This window comes from Crinia signifera, chromosome 2, assembly GCF_055691185.1.
Source record: "Crinia signifera chromosome 2, ASM5569118v1, whole genome shotgun sequence".
In the NCBI taxonomy this organism is placed as follows: domain Eukaryota; kingdom Metazoa; phylum Chordata; class Amphibia; order Anura; family Myobatrachidae; genus Crinia; species Crinia signifera.
In genome coordinates, this window is record NC_139218.1 from 243902119 (window position 1) to 243929718 (window position 27600).

General features: G+C 41.8%; 1 protein-coding gene across 2 annotated transcripts in view; it reads left to right on the forward strand.

The window, feature by feature from the left end:
* The window catches only part of CAMKK1 (calcium/calmodulin dependent protein kinase kinase 1), a 249204-nt gene that overhangs the window by 114454 nt on the left and 107150 nt on the right, over positions 1–27600 (forward strand). For both annotated transcript variants that reach the window (XM_083174142.1, XM_083174143.1), the window contains exons 8-9: positions 16909–16930; positions 18792–18880. In XM_083174142.1, the coding sequence (XP_083030268.1) occupies positions 16909–16930; positions 18792–18880 (111 nt within the window). The remainder of the gene's footprint in view (positions 1–16908; positions 16931–18791; positions 18881–27600) is intronic.

The window sequence follows — 27600 nt, forward strand, 5'->3', positions numbered from 1 at the left end:
TGGAGAGGCGTTCCCAAGGGACAGTAGGGTCCAAACCTGGGTCGCAAAAAGACTGGGGCCGCATACAGTGTTGGCGTTGTCATGGACCTGGGCATATTGCTGCCAATTGCCCCCTTACTTCTGAGCCAATGGAGTGTGATACAGCCTGGCGAAGCTCTTTATATGCACGTTCTGTTTTCTCTGCTGAGACTGTGTCAGAAACTGGACAGCAAATATGTCATGTAAAGGTGGATGGTTATCCCGGGAGGGCTCTACTGGACTCTGGGAGTTTAGTTACTCTCATCCATGCCAGCTTGGTAGACCCTGGGACACTCACAGGACGTTACATAGGGGTCTTGTGCATACATGGGGACACCAAGGAGTATCCCACAGCTTTAGTCCAGCTAAAGAGTACTTGTGGAACTGTGTCCCATGAAGTGGGCGTGGTAGAGACCCTGATGCATAGTGTGATCCTGGGAAGAGACTTCCCATTGTTCTGGGACTTGTGGAAAAAGAATGTACACTGCACTAGAAATGATGTTAATAATGAGAATGTGTGCCCTGTGATTAGTCCTGAGCCTTTTGATCAGGATACTGAGGTTCAAACGGTAGGGGTGACCACTATTGAATCTGACCGTTTTCCCCTAGCTGTTCTTGCAGGTGAAGCTGAGGAGCAGGAAGAAGCATGTGACATGCCTGAGCTAGAGATGTCACGTGATAATTTTGGGACTGCTCAACTTAGAGATCCCACCTTATTAAGAGCTAGGGAAAATCCTAAAGTCATAAATGGTGAGCCCCAATACCCCAATGCTGACAAAGAGTTAGTACAAAGGAATTATGATGTGTTCTCAGAACTTCCAGGGCGCACCACAGCCATAAAACATGACATTGTCACCGAACCTGGAGTTCGGGTACGCTTAAAACCCTATAGAGTACCAGAAGCGCGTAGACAGGCCATATCTGGGGAGGTCCAGAAAATGTTAGACCTGGGGTATGTTATCGGGAGAGGTATAATAAAGCCACAAATAAATAAAGTGGAGGCTATCCAAGACTGGCCTCGTCCTTCGACAAAAAAACAAGTCAGGGTTTTTTTGGGAATTCTGGGGTATTACCGTAGGTTCATTCCCCAGTTTGCAACCATAGCAGCGCCCCTAACCGATCTTACCAAAGGAGGTAGGGCAGTTATGGTCAGCTGGAACCCAGAGGCTGAAAGGGCATTCCAAGAATTAAAAGTGGCCCTTTGTAATCAACCAGTCCTGATCACTCCAGATTTTAAAAAAGAGTTTGTCGTACAGACTGATGCTTCTGATGTGGGACTAGGTGCTGTCCTCTCCCAAGAAGTTGGTGGAGAGGAACACCCGGTAACATATTTGAGCCGGAAGCTCACACCTACGGAGAGAAACTACAGTATAGTCGAGCGGGAGTGCTTAGCAATCAAGTGGGCCCTTGAATCCCTAAAGTACTGTCTCTTAGGACGCTCCTTTAGACTAATCACTGACCACTCCCCACTTACATGGATGTACCAAGCCAAAGAGAGAAATGCAAGGGTCATGAGATGGTTTCTCAATTTGCAAAATTTCAAATTTACAGTGGAACACAGAGCAGGAAGGCTTCAGGGTAATGCCGATGCCCTATCCCGAACATACTGCCAGTTGGCAGACAGTGTCCGACCCCACAGGTTCGAACAGAGGGGGAGGGTATGTAAGACAGTGGCAGGGAAAGTCATAGACGGCAGGTACTTTTCCCCTAGAATCCTGTCTTATGGCATATAGACTGCAGGCTATTTCAATCTGTGTGGTAAGCTCCGGCTTACAAAGGGTGTTCTGTCCTGGGCTGGTAATCAGGAGAACACCTGATTCTTTAAAAAGGAGTCAGCCCTCTCCTTAGGGCTCTCTCTCTCTCTCCCTGGGTGTTGGAGGCAGTAAGCTGCTGCTAGAGAGAGACAAGGCTGTAAGTACTGCATTACTTGATCTATATCTGCTGTGTGTGTCCAGTGTCACATAGTGTGGCCCTGGTATAGAGAGGGACGTTTATTCTGTTTAGTTAGAGCTCAGACGAGCAGGTTTTTGTTTTCTGTTTTGCCTGAAGTGTAAAGGCTGTTGTTAGTTTCTTGCTCTGAGTGCTGCAATAAAACTCAGGCAAGCCCTGTTTTGGACCCAAGCCGTGATGTCACTGTCTAAGTCTGTGCCAAATCCTCACCTGTGCCTACCCGTTTGATGCTAAAACCCCACAGCGTTTTGACCCATAGAACTAAAGGGTCTTTTTCAAGGCTGCATGTGTGGCTAGTGTTAAGTCCTCCTTTTTATAGCCGACTGTCCAGGTGAAGCAGTCAGCGGTAACGAGCGTTCACCTCCTTGCTCCGCCGACCGCTTCCGGGTCCAGTATTGCGATACGTCACTTCCGGCTCGTCATTGTGCCGCACTTCCTGATCTTCATACTCCGTATAGACGGAGACAGCGTCTGAGCCCCATCTGTGAGGGGCGGCATAGAGACATCGCAGAAAGCTGTTAGAGCTACAATTTCAGGATGCCAGTACTCATACTTAGGTTACATACGTAATATTAAAGTGCATATAGGGAGAATTTCTTACATATATAGAAAGATATGAATACATAAAAAGATAATATATTTACAAACCAGATATCTTTACCAAAAACGTGGATTAAAAAGATAGGATGATTAAAAATATATATTTTAAAATATTAATTAAAAAAAATTAATTCATAAAAAATTTCATAAAAATCCCACTATAAATATGCCATAAAAATATGTGTATCATAGAAACCATTTGATCTCGAAATCCGCATTTAAACCTCCTGGTTTCAGAGTGCCAAAATCGTATATGCTGCGCATCTCTGCTTTGGCCAGCTGGGTGTTCAAGTTCCGCAGTCGGTGGTTTGATTTGACACATTTAATGGCTAAGAACTTGATGATGCAATTAGTGCAACTATTATGGACTTTTTTAAAGTGCAATGATAGTGCATGTAGGGGAAGTCCTTTTTTTGGTACTTATGTATTATCTGGGCTCCCATGTTAAATGCACCCCATTTTTTCATACCCCTACTATCCAACTACGCATGGAGTTGATTTTATATAGTGTAGCGAGCCACCGTGCCCGAAGCGTGGCGAGCGCAGCGAGCCCCGTGAGGGGACGCGGTCTCATAAGAAAAACGGGAGCCCAGATACTACATAAGTACCCTTTTTTTATATTGCGGAGATGTTCCCCAATCCTGACCTTCAGTGGTCTAGAAGTCCGACCAATATAAACTAGATTGCACTTACATTCTATCATATAAACCACGTTTTTGGTATTACATGTTAAAAAATCCTTAATGACATATTTGACACCGTTGATGGCTATCTCCTCAGTTTTCTTAGAGCCATCGCTTTTTACCTCTCTACAACTGGGGCAGATCCCACATCTGTGGAAACCCTTGGTGAGGATATTCCCCTGTTTCTCTTTGGGGGGAAGGGCACTTTTAACCAATTTATTTTTAAGGTTCTGCGCCCTTTTATAAATAAATTGCAGCTTTTTAGGGATAATACCACCTATTACCGGGTCCCTCAAAAGGATATCCCAGTGATTTTTCAATGTATTTATGTTGAGCAGAAAAATTTGTAATGAATGCCCACTCCGCTTTATTATGTTTTTCCCCAACATTTACAGCATCGGTTCTGGTTTCAAGCAGAGACTGTCTGTCCGTGCCATCTACCAGATCTCTCGCTTGTTTAATAACTTTTTTGCTATATCCACTGTTGGTGAACCTTTTTTCCAACTGGTCTGCCTGGAGTTTGTACGTCTCCTCTTCACTGCAATTTCTTTTGATCCTTTTTAGTTGCCCCCCTGGGATAGAATTTAACCAGTTGCTGTGATGGCAACTGGTACTTTCTATATATGTCCCAGAATCAGTAGGCTTGGTAAAAGTTTTTGTGCAAACATGACCATTTTGGATAAAAATAGAAATATCTAAAAAATCTACTATGGCTTCACTTATATTAAAAGAAAGTTCAATATTTAAAAGATTAGAGTTAAGATATGTACAAAATGAGGATAGAGACTCCCGTCCCCCCTTCCATATAAACAAAATGTCGTCTATGTAGCGTTTCCAGGATACCAGGTTCGCCCCATGGGGATTGTGGGTCCAGATCACATCCTGTTCCCACTTACCCATAAATAAGTTGGCATAACTGGGGGCGAACCTGATACCCATTGCTGTTCCGACCTTTTGAATAAAATAAGTGTCGTCAAACATAAAATAATTATTGACGAGAATAAATCTGATACCATCAATAAGAAACTTTTGTAGGGGGGTTTGTAAGGTGCTTTTTGAAAGTGCTTCAGTGCATGCCTCTATACCTGCTTCATGATCTATGATCGTATATAGAGATTTTACATCCGCGACTGGACAGTCGGCTATAAAAAGGAGGACTTAACACTAGCCACACATGCAGCCTTGAAAAAGACCCTTTAGTTCTACGGGTCGAAACGCGTTGGCATTATTTGTGGCATCAGGACTTCCGGGTTAGACGGACTGAAGGACTCTATTTTACCCTGGATCAACCTCTCCCAGACCGATCACCCGGGCGTTTGGACTGGTGACTATTTGATTCATTCAGAGCTTGTGAACTGACTAACCACCAGTTCTGATACTACAGCTGGTAATTAGCTCCTTGTTGTATCCTGTCTCCCGGAATCCATTGTTTTTAATATTGTACAGTATTGTATCATGTGTTTTTCGTGTATGTAATTAAAAACTGGCTTCACCATTATAAGCCTTTTTGTTTCCACATACATTGAATCACTCTACCCATTGGGGGTATCCCGATTGAATTTGAGGATCTAATGGAACCCCGTGTCTAATGAAAGGAAGTATTGTTGCATCATTTATCACCTCCTTTATCACCTTTATGTTTGCAAATACTTCACCCACCTTTTGGCGCCGTTGAGAGTTATATACATTGTTTGTCTATTTATATAAAATCAGCTCCAGCTTCAGGCAAACTATATAAAATCAGCTCCACGCCGACGTGGATAGTGGGGGTATGAAAAGGTCGGAGGACGCGTACCGCCACCCCTTGCGGGCTCGCTGAGCTCGCCACGCTTCGGGGTGGCGTTCAAAGTGGGGCTGGCGTTAACAAATGGGAGTGCATTTACATAGTAATCACCCATCAGGGTGCCTGTACAATTAAAAAATCGTTTTCATTGCATCGCATGCGATCGGGTCCCATGTGATGCGATGCGATCAAAACAATGGCATAAGATGAAAATCGTAGGCGCCGTGCTAGGAAACATGTACCCTTTCTTGTTGTTGCTCGCTATGTATTTGCACTTAACTTACAACAACAATGAAAATAAGCCACACTTAAAGGTACATTTGTTAAGACTGGTGAGGTGATACAGTGGCTGGTACTTTATCACTGGCCACTAAGCTCCTAAATTTCAAGTTACAGGCTTGGTTAAAAAATTACAGTTAGGTTTAGATTGGCTCATTATCACTGGCCACTTTATCACTTCACCAGGCTTAATAAATCTTCCCCATAGTCCCAGATAACTGATTGCACAAGTAACTTTAAGGTTTGATATAGTAAATATTGATACTGCCCTCAACTACATGTTTAAATGTGTAGAAAAATAAAAAATCATTTAGATGTTACATTACAGTGTTGCCATTTGGAGGCGTCCGTTATATTTATTTCTTTAACTTTTTTGTATGGTTTGTATTACACACTTGCTAATTAGAGAAAATCATTTAAATAACTGTCAAATGGTCTGCTATGCTGTCAGTGTATACAGTATAGCACCGTACTGCCCACTTCACTGCAGCCTCATGTCCACCAAAACAGACAACAATCTGCACATAATGCACCAGTTAAGGTGCCCATACACGGTGCGGTTTTCAGGTGCAATGCGCGCTCCCGCGCACATCCCTTCGCCAAGCTCAAAATGTATGTGCTGCATGTACTTTTTGAACTAGGTTCGGATCACATCGCACGCAAATCGCATGCGATGAGATCTCGTCCAAAACACATCCAATTATTGTACCATGTATGGGCACCTTTACTGTAATCAGTGTGTCTGGGAACCTTTGTCTAAACACCAACCTGGATGTGTTACAACGGTACTTATGTTAGTTGGCGCACACTATAGTTAGTACGGTCATACCCCCGCTATCCATGTTGGCATGGAGTTGAGTAGGTTGGCAAGCTCAGCGAGCCCCGCGAGGGTGTGCAGAAAACTGAGCAAATAGCTTAGTGGGCACCCAACTAACATATAAGTACCGTTACAACATTTTAAGTTAGATGCATTCATTTGAATTAATTTAATTATAGATGATAATCTTTTCAAACCTACCTGTATTGATTCATGATATTTTACAATTTTTATACATTTTGGTATGTCATGCAAAACAAATTTGCTGTATGACAGCTGCCACTACAAGTCTGTCACAACAGCAATAAACACATTGCACTGTTTGTTTTTGTTTGTTTCTTTTTTGCTTTTTGTTCAGTATTGCGATTTTGGCAAACAATTCAGTTTCTTTATTCATTCACATCAATTACATGTAACGTGTTCAGGTGGAAAGGCTCCTGTAGCACCAATAAATACTTGCTCCTGCCTACAGCAAATTACCACAATATCGCATGTTGGTAATGCAATCTACATTTTACAGTTTGTTTTTTGTTTTTTTTCTGCACCAAAAACTATTTATTACATTTTAAGCATAGGATTATAATGTGTGTGTGTGTGTGTGTGTGTGTATGTGTATGTATGTGTGTGTGTGTATATATATATATATATGTATGTGTATATATATATATATATATATATATATATATATATATATATATATATATATATATATATATATATATAATATAGAGAGAGAGAGAAGCAAAACGGCACTCAGATGTTGAAGGAATGATGCGGTGCAGGGTCCAAGAGGGATAATGATAGACAGCACTTACCTATCCTGGGAACCAGGTTAGGAAACAGACCAGCACTCACTTAGTTTGAGTTGAAGAAAAAAAAGGTGTATTTTCAAAACATTATACAAAGTGTAGTGCAGCAAGGCTGACCCAACAGCCGTTTCAACTGGATGCCTTCCCTGACGAATACTGGAAGGCATCCAGTTAAAACGGCTGTTGGGTCAGCCTTGCTGCACTACACTTTGTATAATGTTTTGAAAATACACCTTTTTTTTCTTCAACTCAAACTACGTGAGTGCTGGTCTGTTTCCTAACCTGGTTCCCAGGATAGGTAAGTGCTGTCTATATATATATATATATATATATATATATATATATATATATATATATATATATATATATATATATATATATATATATATATATATATATATATATATATATATATATATATATATATATATATATATATATATATATATATATATATATATATATATATATATATATATATATAGTTAATGGACATTCAAGAAGCTCTATTAAAGCTTTCAATGTAGAAGGGCGCAGAAAAGATATGATACTGGAATAAAATGTGGTTAGTAAAGAATAGGAGAGATCAGAGGCTTAACTGAAACTTTGGGGTTGATCCTATTAACCACGGTGTGTGCGGACGATTCGCCGAGTGTGAATCATCACGACACCGGGCACCCCTATGGAGGTCCGAGCACTTTTCGGCCCGCCGGAAGAGTGTGCCCGGTGTCTCGATGATTCGCACACGGTTAATTCAGCGTGAAAACAGGACCTGAACATGAAGCCCACCCACAACCACCACCTTTATCACTACAATGTCCCTTAGTGGGGCAGGAGGTAGAGCGTTAGGGGGAGTGAGACAAAGTGTCAGGGGGAAGAGGGAGGAGTGAGAAGAGTGTCAGGGGGAAGAGGGAGGAGTGAGAAGGGGGTCAGGGGAAGAGGGTATATCATGGAAAAAAAGAGGGAGGTTAAGGGAGAGGAAGGGGTGTTGCTGTCTGCTGTGGTGTTTTTAGCACAGGTCTGGTTTGCATATCAGTGCTAATATACAGACCACACTGTGCTAGAAGCACTACAGCAGACAGCGACACTCTAGGCAGGGAAGAGGAACTTCATGGGTTTTCAAAGATAGCGGGTGCTAGAATGAGCACTACTACCAGACTACAGGTCCTGGATGCACAGGGGGTCATGGATGGATAGAGAGCGGGCATAGAAAGACCGACAGAGCACCATATTTGGGCATAGATGGAAAAAACCTTGCCTCCATTTTATGTGCACACATCCATACCCCCCCCCCCCCCCGTACTGGCACAGGTACCATGGTACTGCCGGTGGGGGGGATGGGAGGCAATGGCTGTTGATGTCTTGCTGATGCAACTGGGGGAGGTTCAGTGCAGTTCATCCCCAAGATTCCGCTCATTGCTGCTGCTGCTAGGGCCTGGCTGCTGCCTATTACCGGTATGCATGCCTTCCCCGCTGTGGTTAAAATAAAAACTTGATGCAGCGGCATTGCTTGCAGGGCCAACCAGTCCCTGAAATGGTAGGGCCCCATAGCAAGCATAACCATTGCAACCTCTATAGTTAAGCCACTGGGAGAAATAAAGAAGGTAAATTAGTGATCAGTCCATTACATCATGATTTGGCAGCTTTAGATGAATGGGGGATTATGTGGATTATGTTGATGATGCATTTGATTTCTGAAGTGCACTGCAGAGCAGGTGCTTCATTTACATGAGATCTGTAATATAAATTATAGAGTGTATATCAAACACCTGTCAAAATGTAAATACGCTCGACACACTATTTTTGTTTTCTCCCACCATGTCTTATGGATGGTAGAGCATGAAATACCACATGTTGACTCATACTGCTTTCACATTGCAGAAATGGGTAATGACACGGTATTCTTAAATGGGACTTTAAAACGGGTCTGAGCCTTGAGACCTTTCACATTGCAGGTGAAAACCGTTTTAAAAATCATTTAATACCATTCAAACATTCAACCCGTTTAATCCCCAAGGGACACGTTTCAAGCCATTGAAATAGAGCTGTTCAAACTGCCAAAAAAACGGCTTTAAAACGTGTAGGACTCTGCTTTTTAAACGTGTTGAAATACCGGTTAACTTTAGCCGGTAAATCAACTTTGGCACTTTCCCACTGCAGCCTGAAACGTTTTAAAATGGAAAAAAACGGCAATATACCGTTTTAAAAGTGCGATGTGAAAGGGGTATCATAAAGAATTGAAAAAACCCATGTTGTTGTTGTTGTTGTTGTTGTTATTATAATTTTATTTATAAGGCGCCACAAGTGTTTTGCAGCGCTGTACAAAGGAACCGTACAGGGAGACAAAACTTGGCATAACATTGGATAAATAACAAAAATAGTACAAATAAAGAGCGCCACAGTTCCATACACATTACAGCTTAACCCCTTCCCGACATTTGACGTACATTTACGTCATGGTCGGGAAGCACTTCCCGACACATGGCGTAAATGTACGTCATGGATTTAAACTGTCACCGCGTCTATAGACGCGGTGACAGTTTCAACATGTCTGCTGTCCCTGACAGCAGACATGTCCGTGCATGCCCAGGGGGGGCTGCGATGCCGCCCCCCCGTCGGCGATCGCTGTGATTGGCTGTTCAGTGTGAACAGCCATTCACAGCGTTTTCCTGTGTCACCGGCGAATAACGTTCGCCGGTGACACGGGATCGGAGGTGATTGGTGCTGTAAAGTACAGCACCAATCACCGCGGGGTGTAAGGGTGACACTGGTGTCACCCCACCTCACCCCGCCCGCCCCCAAAGGCCGTGATTGGTCCGTCGGACCGACGGACCAATCACAGCCATGGAGGGGGGTTTAAACTAACGGTGACTGCACTGCAGACGCCATTCCGGTCTGGAATAGCGTGCAGTGCGGTCACCGTGCCCACCTGCCGCCATATACTGACCAGAACCTTGCTCCATACTTACCTGATCACTGCTTCATCACTGCTTGATCACTGCTTGATCTGTGCTTGTAGTGTGCTGGATGCTTCCTGGATCCTGTTGCTACTTGTGCCTTCCTGTGCTGTGAAATTGTGCTGCTGCAGTGTAATAGCTAGATAGAGAGATAGATAGAGAGAGATAGAGAGATAGAGAGAGATAGAGAGAGAGATAGTGTCAGAGAGTGCTATATTTTGTGCTGCTGCAGTGTGATATAGTTATAGATAGAGAGAGAGAGAGATAGAGAGATAGAGAGAGATAGAGAGAGAGAGATAGAGAGGCCTAGTGACAGAGTGCTATATTTTGTGCTGCTGCAGTGTGATAGTTATAGAGAGATAGAGAGAGAGAGATAGAGAGAGATAGTGACAGATTGTGCTATATATTTTTTATATAACTGACTGCTGCCCCCTCCTTTTGTGCTGATCAGTATAAATTAACTGATCAGCAACTTTTTGGGGGCGCAGGTTTTTTTTTATATATAGATATACCTGTCAGTGCTGCTGCTGCAGTGTCATAGAGTGATAGATAGTGAGAGATAGAGAGATAGAGAGAGATAGTGACAGAGAGTGCTAAATTTTGTGTCTGCTGCCCCCGCCTTTTGTGCTGATCACTATATCTGAGGTGATCAGCAACTTTTTTGGGGGTACAGAGGTTTTTTTTTTTTTATATATACCTGTCAGTTGCACTGTCAGTTGCACCAAAGGTTGTGCACCTGCTGCACCTCACTGGTAATCAGTGTCGCATCACTGATCACCTTTTTTTTTTTTTGTGAGTGCTGTGGGGTATTTTTTTAATTTTTTTTTTACACACACTGTGATTTTGTGGGTGTCCTGTGGCCACTGTGCGCTGATCAGTGACGTACATCACTGATCAGCTTTTTCGGCACAGGGTTGATCTATTTTTTTTTTTTTTTTGATCAAATTCCTGTTGCCTTTGAGCGCTGTTCAGTGACAGACGTTACTGACCAACATCTGTGCTCAATTTTTGGCGCAGGACCTTTTTTTTTTTTTTTTTTTTAACCCCTTCAATTTTTTATTTTTAACCCCTTCATTTTTTTTTTTTATTATTGGTATAAAGTATTTTTTTTTTTCCTGCACTACATACACACTACACACTACATACCCCCCGGGTTGAAATAAAGTTTGTACCCCCCCCTACACTATACACGTGTTGAAACATTTCACTACCAGTAACACAAAAATAAAAATGGCATCCCAAATGTCCTCCCAGTCATCCAGGAGAATGTATTCAGTGGAGGAGGCATATGCCATGCTTGCCTCTGACTCTGACACAGCCAGTGATGCAAGCGGGGAATTTGAAGGATTCGTCTTAAGCTCCTCTTCCTCCTCTGGTGATGAGGGACCCCCTCAAAGACGCCCCCGTAGAGCAGCTGAGACCCCCCCCCCCCAACAATTGATCTCGTATGGACCCCACCACCAGACAATTTTGAGCCCCAGGTTCCTGAGTTTTTGGCCATGCCAGGAATCCAATTTGATTCCACAGGTCTCAGAGAAATTGACTTTTTCAAATTATTTTTCTCTGATGATTTTATAAATTTAATGGTGGACCAAACTAATTTATATGCCCAGCAGTTTATTGCTCAAAACCCCACGTCATCATTTGCTAGGTGGACCCCTGTAGATGCAGTAGAGATGATGACGTTTTGGGGTCTGGTGTTTCATATGGGCATAGTAAAAAAGCCAGAAATTAGGCAATATTGGAGTACAGATGTTCTGTACAGTACTCCATTTTACCGTATGGCCATGACCCGGACTCGATTTGAGACAATTCTTAAATTTATACATTACACCGATAATGCACAGTGCCCACCTAGAGATGATCCCACCTTTGACCGGCTATTCAAAGTCAGGCCGGTCATTGATCATTTCAGTGCCAAATTTGAAGAGGTGTACATCCCTGAAAAATGTATTTGTATCGACGAGTCCCTTATACATTTTAAAGGAAGGGTTAAATTCCGCCAGTACCTTCCCAGTAAGAGGGCAAGGTATGGCATAAAAATGTATAAACTGTGTGAAAGCACCTCAGGGTACACCCACAGGTTTAGGGTTTATGAAGGGAAGGATTCAAGAATTGAACCGCCAGAATGCCCCCCCTCCTTCGTAGGTGTTAGTGGGAAAATTGTCTGGGATTTAGTGCACCCCTTCCTGGATAAAGGTTATCACCTCTATGTGGATAACTTTTACACTAGCATCCCCCTGTTTAAGGCCCTTGGTTCAAGAGGTACAGCAGCTTGCGGTACTGTGCGCAAGAACCAAAGAGGCCTCCCAAAAACGCACATTGCCCAAGTAATGAGAAGGGGTGAAAGCAGGGGAATATGCAACGAAAATATGTTGTTGGTCAAATATAAGGACAAGAGGGATGTCCTTATACTGACAACAATTCACGGAGACAGTACCACCTCCGTCCCTGTACGAGGTACCAGTACCCACACCTCAAAACCTAATTGTATCCTGGATTACAATAGGTACATGGGCGGAGTGGATCTTTCAGATCAGGTACTGAAGCCGTACAGTGCCCTGCGGAAAACAAAAATCTGGTACAAGAAGGTGGCCGTGTATATCATCCAGATGGCACTGTATAACGCTTACGTGCTATTCCGTTCTACCGGCCAGAGGGGGACATTTATGCACTTTCAAGAGGAAGTCATAAAGGGCCTAATATTTGGGAACCAGCAGGCAGAGGGCCCCAGTACTTCTAGTACTGGCCCCCGTATTGTACCAGGGCAGCATTTTCCTGATGAAATCCCCTCCACTGGAAAAAAGGGCAGGACACAAAAAAGGTGCAAAGTTTGCTATAAAAAGGGAATAAGAAAGCAAACTATTTTCCAGTGTGACACTTGCCCCGACAAACCCGGCCTATGTATAAAGGAGTGTTTTAAAATATACCACACATCTATGGAATATTAGGTTCATAATTTCACCGTGCTTCGGGGGTCTTGCTAATGCCACATAGCACCCACCATTCATTCCACCAGAATCTGAGCCGCAAAATCCAAAAATCACTCCTTCCCTTCTGAGTCCTGCCATGCACCCAACTGGTATTTTTTGGTCACATGTGAGGCATTGCCGTACTTGGGAGATATTGGGGCACAGATTTTGGGGTGCTTTTTCTCCTTCATTCCTTGTGAAAATGAAAAATTTTGAGCCAGAACTGCATTTTTGTGTAAAAAAATGTAATTTTTCATGTTCACTGCCCAGTTTTATCAAAATTGGTGAAACCCCTGGGGGTTTGAAATGTACACTATACCCCTAGATGAATTCCCTGAGGGGTGTAGTTTGCAAAATGGGGTCACTTGTGGGGGGGTTCCACTGTATTGGTGCTTTGGGGGTCTTGCTAATGCGACATAGCACCCACCATCATTCCACCAGAATTTGTGCTGCAAACTCCAAATATCACTCCTTCCCTTCTGAGTCCTGCCACTTTTTGGTCACACATGAGGCATTGCCGTACTCGGGAGAAATTGGGGCACAGATTTTGGGGTGCTTTGTCTCCTTTATTCCTTCTGAAAATGAAAAATTTTGAGCCAGAACTGCATTTTTGTGTAAAAAAATGTAATTTTTCATTTTCACTGCCCACTTGTATCAAAATTGGTGAAACCCCTGGGGGTTTGAAATGTACACTATACCCCTAGATGAATTCCCTGAGGGGTGTACTTCGCAAAATGGGGTAACTTGTGGGGGGGTTCCACTGTATTGGTGCAACATAGCACCCACCATTCATTCCACCAAAATCTGTGCTGCAAAATCCAAAAATCACTCCTTCCCTTCTGAGTCCTGCCATGCACCCAACTGGTATTTTTTGTTCACATGTGAGGCATTGCCGTACTCTGGAGAAATTGGGGCACAGATTTTGGGGTGCTTTTTCTCCTTCATACCTTCTGAAAATGAAAAATTTTGAGCCAGAACTGCATTTTTGTGTAAAAAAATGTAATTTTTCATGTTCACTGCCCACTTGTATCAAAATTGGTGAAACCCCTGGGGGTTTGAAATGTACACTATACCCCTAGATGAATTCCCTGAGGGGTGTAGTTTGCAAAATGGGGTCACTTGTGGGGGGGTTCCACTGTATTGGTGCTTTGGGGGTCTTGCTAATGCGACATAGCACCCACCAAAATTCCACCAGAATCTGAGCTGCAAAATCCAAAAATCACTCCTTCCCTTCTGAGTCCTGCCATGCACCCAACTGGTATTTTTTGGTCACATGTGAGGCATTGCCGTACTCGGGAGAAATTGGGGCACAGATTTTGGGGTGCTTTTTCTCCTTCATACCTTCTGAAAATGAAAAATTTTGAGCCAGAACTGCATTTTTGTGTAAAAAAATGTAATTTTTCATGTTCACTGCCCACTTGTATCAAAATTGGTGAAACCCCTGGGGGTTTGAAATGTACACTATACCCCTAGATGAATTCCCTGAGGGGTGTACTTTGCAAAATGGGGTGACTTGTGGGGGGGTTCCACTGTATTGGTGCAACATAGCACCCACCATTCATTCCACCAAAATCTGTGCTGCAAAATCCAAAAATCACTCCTTCCCTTCTGAGTCCTGCCATGCACCCAACTGGTATTTTTTGTTCACATGTGAGGCATTGCCGTACTCGGGAGAAATTGGGGCACAGATTTTGGGGTGCTTTTTCTCCTTCATACCTTCTGAAAATGAAAAATTTTGAGCCAGAACTGCATTTTTGTGTAAAAAAATGTAATTTTTCATTTTCACTGCCCACTTGTATCAAAATTGGTGAAACCCCTGGGGGTTTGAAATGTACACTATACCCCTAGATGAATTCCCTGAGGGGTGTAGTTTGCAAAATGGGGTCACTTGTGGGGGGGTTCCACTGTATTGGTGCTTGGGGGGTCTTGCTAATGCGACATAGCACCCACCAAAATTCCACCAGAATCTGAGCTGCAAAATCCAAAAATCACTCCTTCCCTTCTGAGTCCTGCCATGCACCCAACTGGTATTTTTTGGTCACATGTGAGGCATTGCGGTACTCGGGAGAAATTGGGGCACAGATTTTGGGGTGCTTTGTCTCCTTCATTCCTTGTGAAAATGAAAAATTTTGAGCCAGAACTGCATTTTTGTGTAAAAAATGTAATTTTTCATTTTCACTGCCCAGTTGTACCACAATTGGTGAAACCCCTGGGGGTTTGAAATGTACACTATACCCCTAGATGAATTCCCTGAGGGGTGTAGTTTGCAAAATGGGGTAACTTGTGGGGGGGTTCCTAAATTTTAGCATCTTATGGTGCCTAGAAACCTACATGGTGCCTAAAAAATAATCTCATAAAAAGGAGGCTCCAAAATCAAGTAGGTGCTCCTTCTATTATGAAGCCTGTGGTTTGGTCAACGTGCACACTAGGGCCACATATAGGATATTTTTGAAAACAAAAGAATTGGGGGAATCAATTTTTAGTCACATTTCTCTAGTAAAATGTACTGTGTTCCTTAGAAAAATGTATTAAAATTGCAAATCTGCAAAAAAAATGAAATTTTGAAATTTCACCTACACTTTGTTTTAATTCCTGTGAAACACCTAAAGGGTTAACAAACTTCCAAAATGCTGTTTTGAATACTGTGAGGGGTGCAGTTTTTGAAATGGCATCATTTATGGGGGTGTCTCACATACAAGTCCCTCAAAGTCATATCAGAACTGAACTGGTCCCTAAAAAAATCAGTGTTTGAAATTTTCTTGAAAATTTGAGAATTTGCTATTCATATTGTAAGCCTCCTAGTGTCCAAAAAAATTAAAAGGAAGTTGAAATAATGATGGAAACATAAAGTAGACATATGGTCTATGTTAGTTATTAACTATTTTGAGTGGTATGATTATTTGTCTCACAAGCAGAAAATTTAACATTTTGCAAATCGCTAAATTTTCCATTTTTTCACGACATTTTGGTATTTTTCACAAAAAAACACAGACTGTATCGACCCAAATTTACCACTAATTTGAAGTACAATGTGTCACGAAAAAACAATCTCAAAATCACTGGGATAAGTAAAAGCAAAAAAAAGTTATCCCCACTTAAGTGAGACATGTCAGATTTGAAAAAAATGGCTCTGTCAGGAACGCAAAAACTAGCTCTGTCAGGAAGGGGTTAAATATCTTAAAAACAGTCTTTTGCATATAATGAAACCATACAATTATAAGAAACCAAATCAATGAGACATGAATTATTGGACATTTAATCTGCAGATTCAGCAGAAGTCCGTAGATATGGATAACAAAAGTAACAGAATTATTTGGAATAAAAATTTTTTTTTTTTTTTTTTCTGTTTTGATTTAAACTGGTCTATTGGGTAACCTTCTGCAACTATTTCAAGGCAGCAGAAGTGTTCATAATGATTCATCGATTGATACATACAGTAAGTGGTAGCTACTGTAGCTACAAACAATTGTTCTCTTGATGAGTATGAAAAATAATACCTGCTCTTCATTGGAAGGTATAGTCGGGGAAATATTGGGCCCCTCTAAAATTAATGGTGGGCTTCATAAAGCAGTTTCCTTATTTAAAACACTGGATTAAAAAAAATTCCCTCCCAACATGTGCTTTGATTTAGGGCAGGCATGTCCAACGTTGGCCCTCCATATGTTGTGAAACTACACATCCCAGCATGCTTTGCAATAGTTTTGCATTCTCTAATAGCAAAACTGTGACAAAGCATGCTGGGATGTGTAGTTTCACAACATCTGGCGGGACAACGTTGGACATGCCTGATTTAGGGTGTATGTGCAGCTGTAATGGCCTTGTATACCAAAATGCTTTATTAATTAAAGAAGTTTTCACGTGTTGCATTATCAAAGTTTAGAAAACAAAAAAAGCAAAAGATTACCCAATAACATCTTTCTTTTCAAAAACACCTGTTAAATGCAGGAATTAATTTGGGTAATATTTAGCTTTTTGTTCTTTTTATTTTAAATTATTTTTTATCAAAGTCATCTACTTTCTTTTCTCTTCTTTTTTTTTAGTCTTCGACCTTCTGCGCAAAGGGTATGTAATCAAACATTTAATAGTTTTTAATTATTTAATAATTTTTTGTAACTAATATCAAACCATTATTATTAAGATAAAATTCTGTCTGCTTGGGTATTAGTTCTATAAAGGATAGATTTTTACAAATGGATATTGGGTAGCTGTTCTACTAATCATAAATCTGTAGATGGGTCTCAATGCAGACCCCCTTGTTTGTGCAGCAGATGACTACACCCACATGCAGTGATCTGCCAGTGTCCAACCAGAATTGAGGACATGCCGAATGAGCCTATCAACTTTCATGACTTTATGGTCATCCACGTCGCAATATCAGAGCAATTTTCCAATACCAGCAGATGTGTGGCGTTCATAAATGTTTTATAAGAAGGAAAATAAAGCAAAGTCCTGAACAGTATACAAATAGGAAATCCTTCTGTAAATCTGTGAATATGGATTTGGAGTCTGATGTATTTATATTCTCCTGTTATTCCCACATGTCATTTTCCTTAGGGATCAACGTTGCTTTGCCATTTCCCTTAGTATATATAAATCAAATGGACAGTCTATAGTTGCATTCCATTATATTAAAAACCTCTATCAATATCCTTGATATCATTGATTTAGATGAAATGAAAATACCAAAAGCTTTCCTTAAATGTTGTGGTTGTGTAGACATTGCTGAACCTTTTTTCAATCAAATTTAAAGAGCCGCAGTATTTCCACCAATTTTTTTTTGTCCTTTTCTATTTATTTATTTATTAAGTGTCTTATATAGCGCATACAAAAGCAGTTACGATTTATAACTGATCACTGCATTATTTAACTTTTAAGTGATAATTTTCTAGGTTGTATTTAAAATACATGAATAACCCGTGCAGAATGGGATGTCATTAATTCTTGTATTGGCCTATTATATAAAATAGTTGCCTCCACTGTATGTTACAATCTAAAACAGGCATGTCCAACCTGCGGCCCTCCAGATGTTGTGAAACTACACATCCCAGCATGCCTTGCCATAGTATTGCTATTAGGGAATGCTAAAACTATTGCAAGGCATGCTGGGATGTGTCGTTTCACAACATCTGGAGGGCCGCAGGTTGGACATGCCTGATCTAAAACAACCTGATTAAGGTACTAATATGGCAAAAGAAAAATCCCAGCCACATACTGTATATGGTTGATTCAGATGTTAAGTGGTTGTGTTTGTGTGCTGCCACAGAAGTCTGATTTACTACCGTACCTTATGATAATCCAAGTGGCATGAAACGGGCACTTCGCCCATTATTTTTCTGTTTGCAGCTGTAACCATTAATATTAGTATTGGCACTTACACCGATGAAGGATTCTTGCACCTGTACCAGGATTCCCTTCCCAGTATACAAAACACAGAATAGCACAGACCTCTATCTACGTGGCAAGGTCTAGTGTCCTTTCTAGCACCCTGCATCTGTCACAACCCATGCAGCTCTTCTTTCCAGCTTGGGTTTTTGTTCTCTGCTTTGGCGCTTCTAGCACACTCTGGAATGTATCTCAGAAAGATAGTGTGCTACCATAGTGATGCTTCAGACAGGAAAGTGGAACTGCAAGGGTTGTGATAGGTGCAGGGTGCAAGAATGAACACTACATGACACTCCGATGAGACCACAGTTTCATGCGATCACACGATCACCACCCAGTTGTTTTTCCAAAAGATCCTATTCTTGCAAATATAGAATAAAACATAGAATTAAAACTGACTGTAATTTATTTCCTTTTAGATTGAGTCAATTTATCCTCTAACACCGTTTATTTGTTAGGTGAACCTGTATGTTCTGTGTTGATGTTTATTATACCAGCTGCTTTTTTTTGATGATTTTATATATTTTTTTTATCCTCTCAGACCTGTCATGGAAGTACCATGTGATCATCCCTTTTCAGAAGAGCAAGCTCGTATTTACTTCAGGGACATTGTGCTGGGTATTGAATACTGTGAGTAATGATGTTTTCAACAAATTGTCCACTTTCCGGTACTTTGCTTCTAGCACTTTACTGATGAAGGAAATAATTCACAAAATACTCTTTAATTATTCATACTTAAGGGGTTTAGCCTTGTAAAGCGTTAAATTAGTCACTGGGGAAGTAAGAAATATGCTTTTTCACAAATACGTTTTCCGGTTGGTATATGGATGCTGTTTTCACGTACTAGCCACATACAGTAGGTTTATTAAAATGCAAATATACACAGAATTTTGTTCTCTATGCACTAATGACAAAATAATCTCTAGAGTGTTAAATAAACACCAGCATTCCCTTCTTCCCCAAGCAGAATTACATTTTTGAGTCTCAGAATTGTAGCTTGTTTACATGGCACAATGGGATATGAAAATCCATGCCTGGTCCTGCAGGTGTATGCAACATGAAGCCTGGCATCTGAGGTATCCTGAGTACCCCAGTACTTACACCAGTGATGGCTAACCTTGACACTCCAGCTGTTGTTGAACTACACATCCCAGCATTCTCTGCTACAGTTTTGCTATTTGGCCATGCTAAAAATGATGTAGGGCATGCTGTGATGTGTGGTTCAGCAACAGCTGGAGTGTCAAGGTTAGCCATCACTGACCTACCTGTACACCTTTGTGTAATAGTACTTGAGTATGGTGCCCCCATGTAATAGGGGATTTTAGTTGCCTTAAATATAGTACATTTGTCTTATTAATGCTTATCCAAGAATCCAATATGTTTCACTGTATTCAATTACACAGATTACTCTAGCTCAAACATGTATTTGTGTAGACGCATGATGCCCTCAAATCTATCACTAGTTGTATAACTTATCCTTTTGTAAAGATTTTCCTCTTTGCTTTTTATTGAGGTGGGAAGTATTTTGAAAGAATGTACATAACTTGTAACTTTTCTGTGATATGTCCTTCAAAAACTCTCTGGCAGGTATTAAACTGCACGGCGAGCACACAGCAGTGAATCCTGTTTTGGATTCACAGTGTACTTGCCGTGAATCTCGGTCCTCCACGATTTGCCACCAGCCCAGCGGTCACTGTATTCAACACCTCAGGGGCTCGCTGCCCCATGCAGCAAAAATACCCAATACAGCGACCCAGTGGCTGCAGGCAGAATGGCGGAAGACAGGCCGGAAGGGGAACAGGGCGGCCGCTGCGGAGGGATGGATGGCTGCTGCACACATGTAGCAACTGCAGGGAGGGCCAGGAGACCCAGGCAGCAGTCAACGTGCATATGTTATGAGCCAGGACCAAGCGCAGTGAATATTTAATGAGCGGGTCCCTGCCCCCCTGCATAAAAAATATATTTGTGTTGCATGGCAAGCAATAAAAGTAGCACGAGCCTTAAAATAATAAACTGATTTTTAGACACAGAAAACATTTATTTTAAAAGTACACATTACAGTTCACCTACAAAACATGTCGAAAGTGGAATAGAGAACTTCATCCAAAAAACAGTGAACACTGTTCTTCATTTTGGCATTGAATACACTTTCGGTGAACTGCTGCTTTTCCCATTGAAAACCAAAAGTGAATAGCGAGCATGAAACTGAGAACTGGGCAGCATTCACTGTTCGCTTTCGGCAAACAGAGATGATTGAATACGGCGGATATTATTTTCAAAGAAAAAAATTCACAGCTTCGCTGAAAACCAGCCCTGTTCGCCGAAAAAAGTGGTGAATCAAGAGCATTGAATACTGCCGTATGTAGATAGATAGATATATCTATATATCTATATCTATATATCTATATCTATATCTATATATATATATATATATATATATATATATATATATATATATATATATATATATATATATAGAGAGAGATAGAGAGATAGAGAGATAGAGAGAGAGATATATATATATAGAGATATATATATAGAGATATATATATATATATATATAGATATATATATATATATATATATATAGATATAGAGATATATATATATATATAGAGATATATATATATATATATATATATATATATATATATATATATATATATATATATATAGATAGAGATAGAGATATATATATATATATAGAGATAGATATATATATAGAGATAGATATATATATATAGAGATAGATATATATATAGAGATATATATATATAGATATATATATATTCTGTGTGAGCCGGCACTCCCAGGTGGATGATGCTGATAATACTGACCCAGTGCCTTCCAGTATAGACTGGCTGGTCCTAGTATAGGGTCAATGATCAGGCGGCACTCACGGATTTGATGCAAAACGTGGAAAACTTATTTATTCATCCGACATGTTTCGGGCACGCGGCCCGTCCTCACCCCTGAGTGCCCGAAACATGTCGGATGAATAAATAAGTTTTCCACGTTTTGCATCAAATCCGTGAGTGCCGCTTGATCATTGACCCTATATATATATATATATATATATATATCTCTAAGTAAACTCTCAGGGCGCGGTGCCTTCAGCAGGCACTCGGGACTTAGCCAATGAAAGAAATACACTTAAATACTTAAGGTATCGTTGACGTTTCAGCCCCTCCGGGCTTTTATCAAAACAGCTTACATACATAACCAAGGTGAACTTACCTCTATAAATAGTGCAGTGTCATTGATGTGAGCAGGGACCGTGGTCACTCGTTGACACCGTGGGCGCTCCGTTATTGACGTCATTGTCAAATGGATCGTTGCCGCAGCAACTCGTCTGTGTGTGAAAGAAATTAATAAAGTTTTGTTGAAGGAGGCAGGAGAAAAAACACAAAACGTGTGCTTTTGAAGAATATCCGTGTGTGTGTGTATGTGAGTGAGTCTGCCGCTGTCATTACTCAAATCAATGGTGCCACACGATAAACAAACCAATCAATCAAGTGTACAGACAAACTAAAAAGACAGCGAACTGCTATATATATATATATATATATATATATATATATATATATATCTATAGATATAGATAGATATATATATATGTATAGAGATATATAGAGATATATAGATCTATAGATATAGGTCTATAGATATAGGTCTATAGATATAGGTCTATAGATATAGGTCTATAGATATATATAGATATATATATATATATATATATATATATATATATATATATAAATATATATATATATATATATAGAAAAAAATAGATATAGAAAATATGAAATTGTGATTGAATAATTACATACTTGACAATAATAATGAGCATTATAAGTGAAAAAAACTAATAAATAATTAGTACAATACAGTAGTCATATTCTAAAGGGCTGCAATGCTTATAATATAGAGATCTGATACATAAGCTAAATTTATCTGTTGTAGTTAAATACTAATAACTTTTCTATAATAAAATTTTACCAGTTGATGGTCTACTCAATATCGTTTATGTTTAGGGATTTCAATGCATTTTGTCTTGAAGCTCTGATCGAGCCTGTGTCTCTAAAGGGTAATCTGTGTACCATAAATACTTGATGGTGTTAATTTGACAATTTATCCCACTAGACAGCACGAGCTATTTAGAAATGGCAATAATCTTAAATTTAAGGATATTTTGTGTGTCTCACAAGAACCAATGTAATCCCAACTGTTTGTTGAGGCCTCTAGGAGCCAGGGTACCCAAATTATGGATCCAGCGGGTCTCAAGCTGTAAAAGCTTCCTCCCTCTGTCTCCACCTCTCGCTAATGGCGGCACATTGTCGAGAATGATGTATTTAACCGTAGCATAGTGTCGGGCAAGAGGTTGATTGCTCATGCCCTTCTTGATAGCGATGTGAATTGTCTCTCAGTCTTGCCTATGTAGGCAAGAGAGCATGGGCAGAAGATGATATAAACAACAAATTTTGTTGTACAAATGAGGAAGTGCTTAATCGGGAACCGTTTGCCGGTATACGGATGAGAAATATAAGAACTAGTTTGCATGAAACTGCACGATGTGCAGTTGGGGCATCTGTAGCACCCTTTTCTTGTTTTGCCCAAAAATGTATTCACTGGTGTTTTACCCATGTTGGTTATATCGGTTTTTACCAGGTGGTCAATTAAGCTCTTCCCTTTTCTATATGCCAGAATTAAGGATTTATCGCCAAGGTTCAATTCTGAATCGGACTTGACTTTTGTCCAGAGTTTTTTTACTTTATGTATTTTTTTGTGTGATTCATTGGTGAATAAATTCACCCAAATGAATTTGTCAGATTTTTTATCTGGATCTTTTTCTGCATTCAACAAGTCATCTCTGGTTTTAAGTAAGGCCTTCTGTTGTTGTCGTAGTAACCCTGCGCGTTTGTAGCCCCTCTCAATGAATTTATCTGTCATAATAGACAGTTCCTTGAGTGCTAGGTATTGACTGTAGGGTAGGGATGCTTTGTTATGTGTGGGGTGTGCGCTACTCGCCAGAACAAAATTGTTCCGGTCGGTGGGCTTTCTATATAAGCCAGTTTTAATTTTGGATTGTTCTATGGAGATCTGCACGTCCAGAAAATTTAATTGATTTGGAGATATATATATATATTATATATATATATATATATATATATATATATATATATATATATATATATATATATATACCAACAGAAGTGCGCAAGTCCTTAGAAACGTCCAAAAGGGTGTATCACCCAAGTTTCACTTCTTTCCTGCACTGTAGTCTGAAAATTAGACCGGCTGCTCCCTCTTTGTACCTGGATTCACAGGTGGAAGATTTCTAGAAAGAGACAGGGGCGCTCCATAGTGCGTTATCAAAAGTAAAAAAAAATTATTTCAAGGATTTCTCTTTCAATGGTCCTGGTGACACAGCTTCACATTGGGATGTAGGAGGGTCCGCAGGAGCCAGGCACCTATCCTAAAGCTTTTGGAGGGTAGGCTCCTCCCCTACTGCATCCCAGATTCCTCAGTTCGTGTTAGGTGCCCACTGGAGTGGGTGCTATTCTAAAGGGCTGCCGGAGCAGCCGAAGGAGTAGAGCTAGTTAGGGTTTTTATTATTTTATTAACTTTTACACTAGCTAGGTAGGCACAGTGTGAGGATTCTCATTAGTGAATCTTCACACTGCTAGCGCAGCAGGAGCTGACAGAAGCGCGTCCTGTCAGCTCACTGTGCACATGGGAGACGCTGTCTGGCCTCCCTGTGCAGCGCTTACAGCTTCTTTTAAGAAGCTGCCTGGGCTCCGGAGCGCTCTGAAACCGGCTTCACGCTAGGTGGGGATCATGGGGGACAGGCGCTCCGTGATGGCGGCGGCCATTTTATGCGGAGCTTACACACTGAGCTCCTGATACGAGAGGACAGCAGTGTTGTTACAGGCATGTTCCGAGTGGTCCCCAGCTGAGGGGGAGATACTGGAACAAGGAGATCCTACAATGGGAGCGGCTGTCTGGGGGTAGTTGGCGCCAAAAGTCACAGACCCCGCAGCGGCAGGGACTTGATCCCTTCCCTCACTCTGTTTTGGCGCCATTCAGAACGCTTGCAGCGGAGCTGAGCTGGCTTACAGATCCTGACAGAGTGATTGGATTTCCTGGGCATCGCTTTCCCCATTCTGAAGACTACAGAAAGCTAAGTGAACTGAGTATATTGGTTCTGTATATAATGTTTGTACATTTAATGCTGGGACTGTGTTAATTGAGAACATCAGGTCTGAGCAACAGCCTGTGGTCTTGGGGGAGGGAGCCTCAAATGCATTGAGCGCTTGCAGTGGTTGTACACTGAGAATTGTCCCTGAGGGGGACTTATGTATTTATATGCGCTGCTGTGAAACCCATGGGGAGTGAACTCCAGAGGGTAGTACATCGGAACTTGCATGGGCCAAGCCCTAGGCAGGTCTGAAAATGCTTTGGTGCATTACTGGACAGGCAGAGTGATGGCTGGTAATTTCCCTAGACCATTGCCATTCTCTCAGCAGTCCCCTAGCTCTGTGCCTCGGACCCAGACAGATCCTGATTTATTACTGGTCATGCAGGATACTGCTATGGGAATCAGCAGGTTTAAATTACTTGTTGCACAAGTTTTATGGTTATTCTGTGGGGACACCTAAAAGGTCTTATTCAGAGCCATTATTAGCTGCTGATGAGGTAGGAGACTACACAGAACCAAACCAGGGTGATATTTCTGAAGAGTCCTCAGCCTCAGGGGTAGAGGATTTTATTACTGCTGTTAAACAGGCATTAAATTTGTCTGTGAAGGATAAACTCCTGCAAAGGTTGTTTTTTATGAGACAGCGTAAAGATTCTGATATCTCCCTGCAAAGGGGCCTAAAAAAACCCCTGATAAAAGGCTTCAGATACTTAAAAGATTTCTAAGCCTGTACCCCATGCCTGAGGCGCATGCTGACCTCTGGAAAAAAGGTCCCAGTGGTAGATGCTTCTGTGACACGTGTATCAAGACCTCAGGTGGAGCCACTGTGCTACCAGTACAAGGGGTAGCAGCGTTTAAGGACCCCGCAGACTAAAAGCTGGAGGGTAACCTCAAAGCATTATTTTAAGGGGTGGGATACACCCTACGCCCTCTGATGATTTCAGCCTGGGTCTCTAAGGCCATGATCGTGTGGGCCAGAAATTTGTGCACTATTTTACACGTTGACCCTTGTGTGTTATTGCTTGCAGAGAAGCTTAAAAACGGCTGCAGAGCATGTATTGAAGTCTGAGAGGAAGCTCTCAAAATGGCTGCCAGAGTTTCCACAGTGTCTGTAAATGACAGGAGAGTCCTCTGGCTTAAGGCTTGGGAGGCAGATAATGTGTCTAAGAAAGCCTTAGAGACAATAGCTTTTAAAGGAAAGCTGTTATTTGCTTCTGAACTGGAAGAGGTTATTAAGCAGGCCACAGGTGGCAAAAGTAGTTTCCTGCCAGTCCCTGCAGCCAAGCAGACATCAAGGTTTCTGCTTTCAGGCCAGCCTTGCGGCCCTCCCTTAGAGGAGGTGCGTCTTTCTGAGGGCAGCCCTTCAGGGGAAAGGTCCTAAAGTCTAAATTTGGTTCCTTTCAAAAATAAGAAACCAAAACACAAAGAAGAGGACAAACCATCTGCATGACTGCCAAGGGTTTTGCCCGGCGGTGGTCTAGATGGGGGGACATCTGACACTGTTCAAAGACGCATGGGCATTGTTAGACCGGGATTCTTGGGTGTTAGAAATTACAACCCAGGGTTACAGAATTCCCTTCAAGGGTCTTCTTCCAAGAAGATTCATTCCCACGCCAATACCAAAAGGGGCTCGGCTCCGTACAGCTCCCTTGGGAGCGGCTCATTCTTTTTTAGAGAAGGGTGTGGTGATCCCGGTCCCCAGAGCGGAATGGAAAAAAGGCTTTTATTCCACTGTGTCGGGTGTCCAAACCAGACGGGTCTTTCAGACCGATTCTCAATTTAAAGTCGTTAATTATCCATTTGTGGGTAGACCATTTCAAAATGGAGTCTCTATGGTCAGTGCTGTGAAGCCTGGACCAGGGAGAATTTTTGACGTTCATGGATGTCCAGGACGCGTACCTTCATGTTCCTGTTCACCCAGGACATCAGGCCCTATTGAGATAGGAGACCATACACTTGCAATTCCAGGCGTTGCACTTCGGCCTGGCCTCAGCGCCAAGGGTATTCACCAAGATAATGTCTGTAATGGCGGCTGTGCTTCGACTGAGGGGAAACACCGTGATCCCATATTTGGACGACCTGCTGTTCAGAGCGGAGTCAGCAGACATGTTGAAGAGTCACTTGGCAAAAGCCATTGGGTTTTTGGCAGGCTCACGGCTTGTTTTTAAACTTACAAAAGTCTCAGTTGGTGCCGTCACAGAGACTCCAATTCTTGGGGGTCATTCGGGTTACCCATCTACATCGGGTATTTTTACTGGAGGCAAAGGCCAGGGATCTGGTTGCCTTAGTCCAGGAGATTCTCAGCTCTCGGAGCACATCAGTATGGAGGTGCCTCAAGCTGCTGGGGAAGATGGTGGCGTCTTTCGAGACGCGGCAGTTTGCCAGGTTCCACTCTCGGGTGTTCCAGTGAGAATATTTTGAAGGCTTGGTCAGGAATCACACAGACCATGAAATCTGAACAGATAGTGCTGTCTTCGGAAACTCGAGCCTCCCTGAAATAGTGGACAGACGTGGACTCCCTTCAGTGGGGTTGGTCACTGCAGTCCTGGAGCTGGCTGGTAGTCACTACCGACGCCAGTCTCAGGGGCTGGGGGGGGCAGTAGTCTTGGACCTGCGTCTGCAGAGTTTGTGGACTCCATAGGAATCTGCCTTACCGATCAGTATCTTGAAACTGAGAGCTGTGTGGAAAGTGTTTTCTCTAGCGGGAGACAGGTTGCAGAGGCCCCTTTAAGGATTCAGACTGACAACGCCACAGCTGTGGCTTATCTGAACCACCAGGGAGGCACACGCAGCAAGCTGGCTATGTGGGAGGTGTCCCGAATCTTCTTGTGGGCGGAACAGAATGTTCCAGCATTATCAGCAATATTTATACCAGGAATGGAGAATATAGAGGCCGACTTCCTGAGCAGGAAGGAGCTGATGGAAGGGAAATGGAGCCTGAACCCACAAGTATTCCACCAGATTACATGGAGGTGGGGAACCTTGGAGGGGGACCTGATGGCATCCAGATTCATCCATCAGGTACCCAGGTTTTATGCCAGGATGAGGGATCCACTGGCAGAAGCGGTGGATGCCATGTCTATCCCCTGGGAGGGGAATTCTCTTTATGTTTTTCCACCAGTTCCAATGCTGGCAAGAGTGTTGAAAAAGA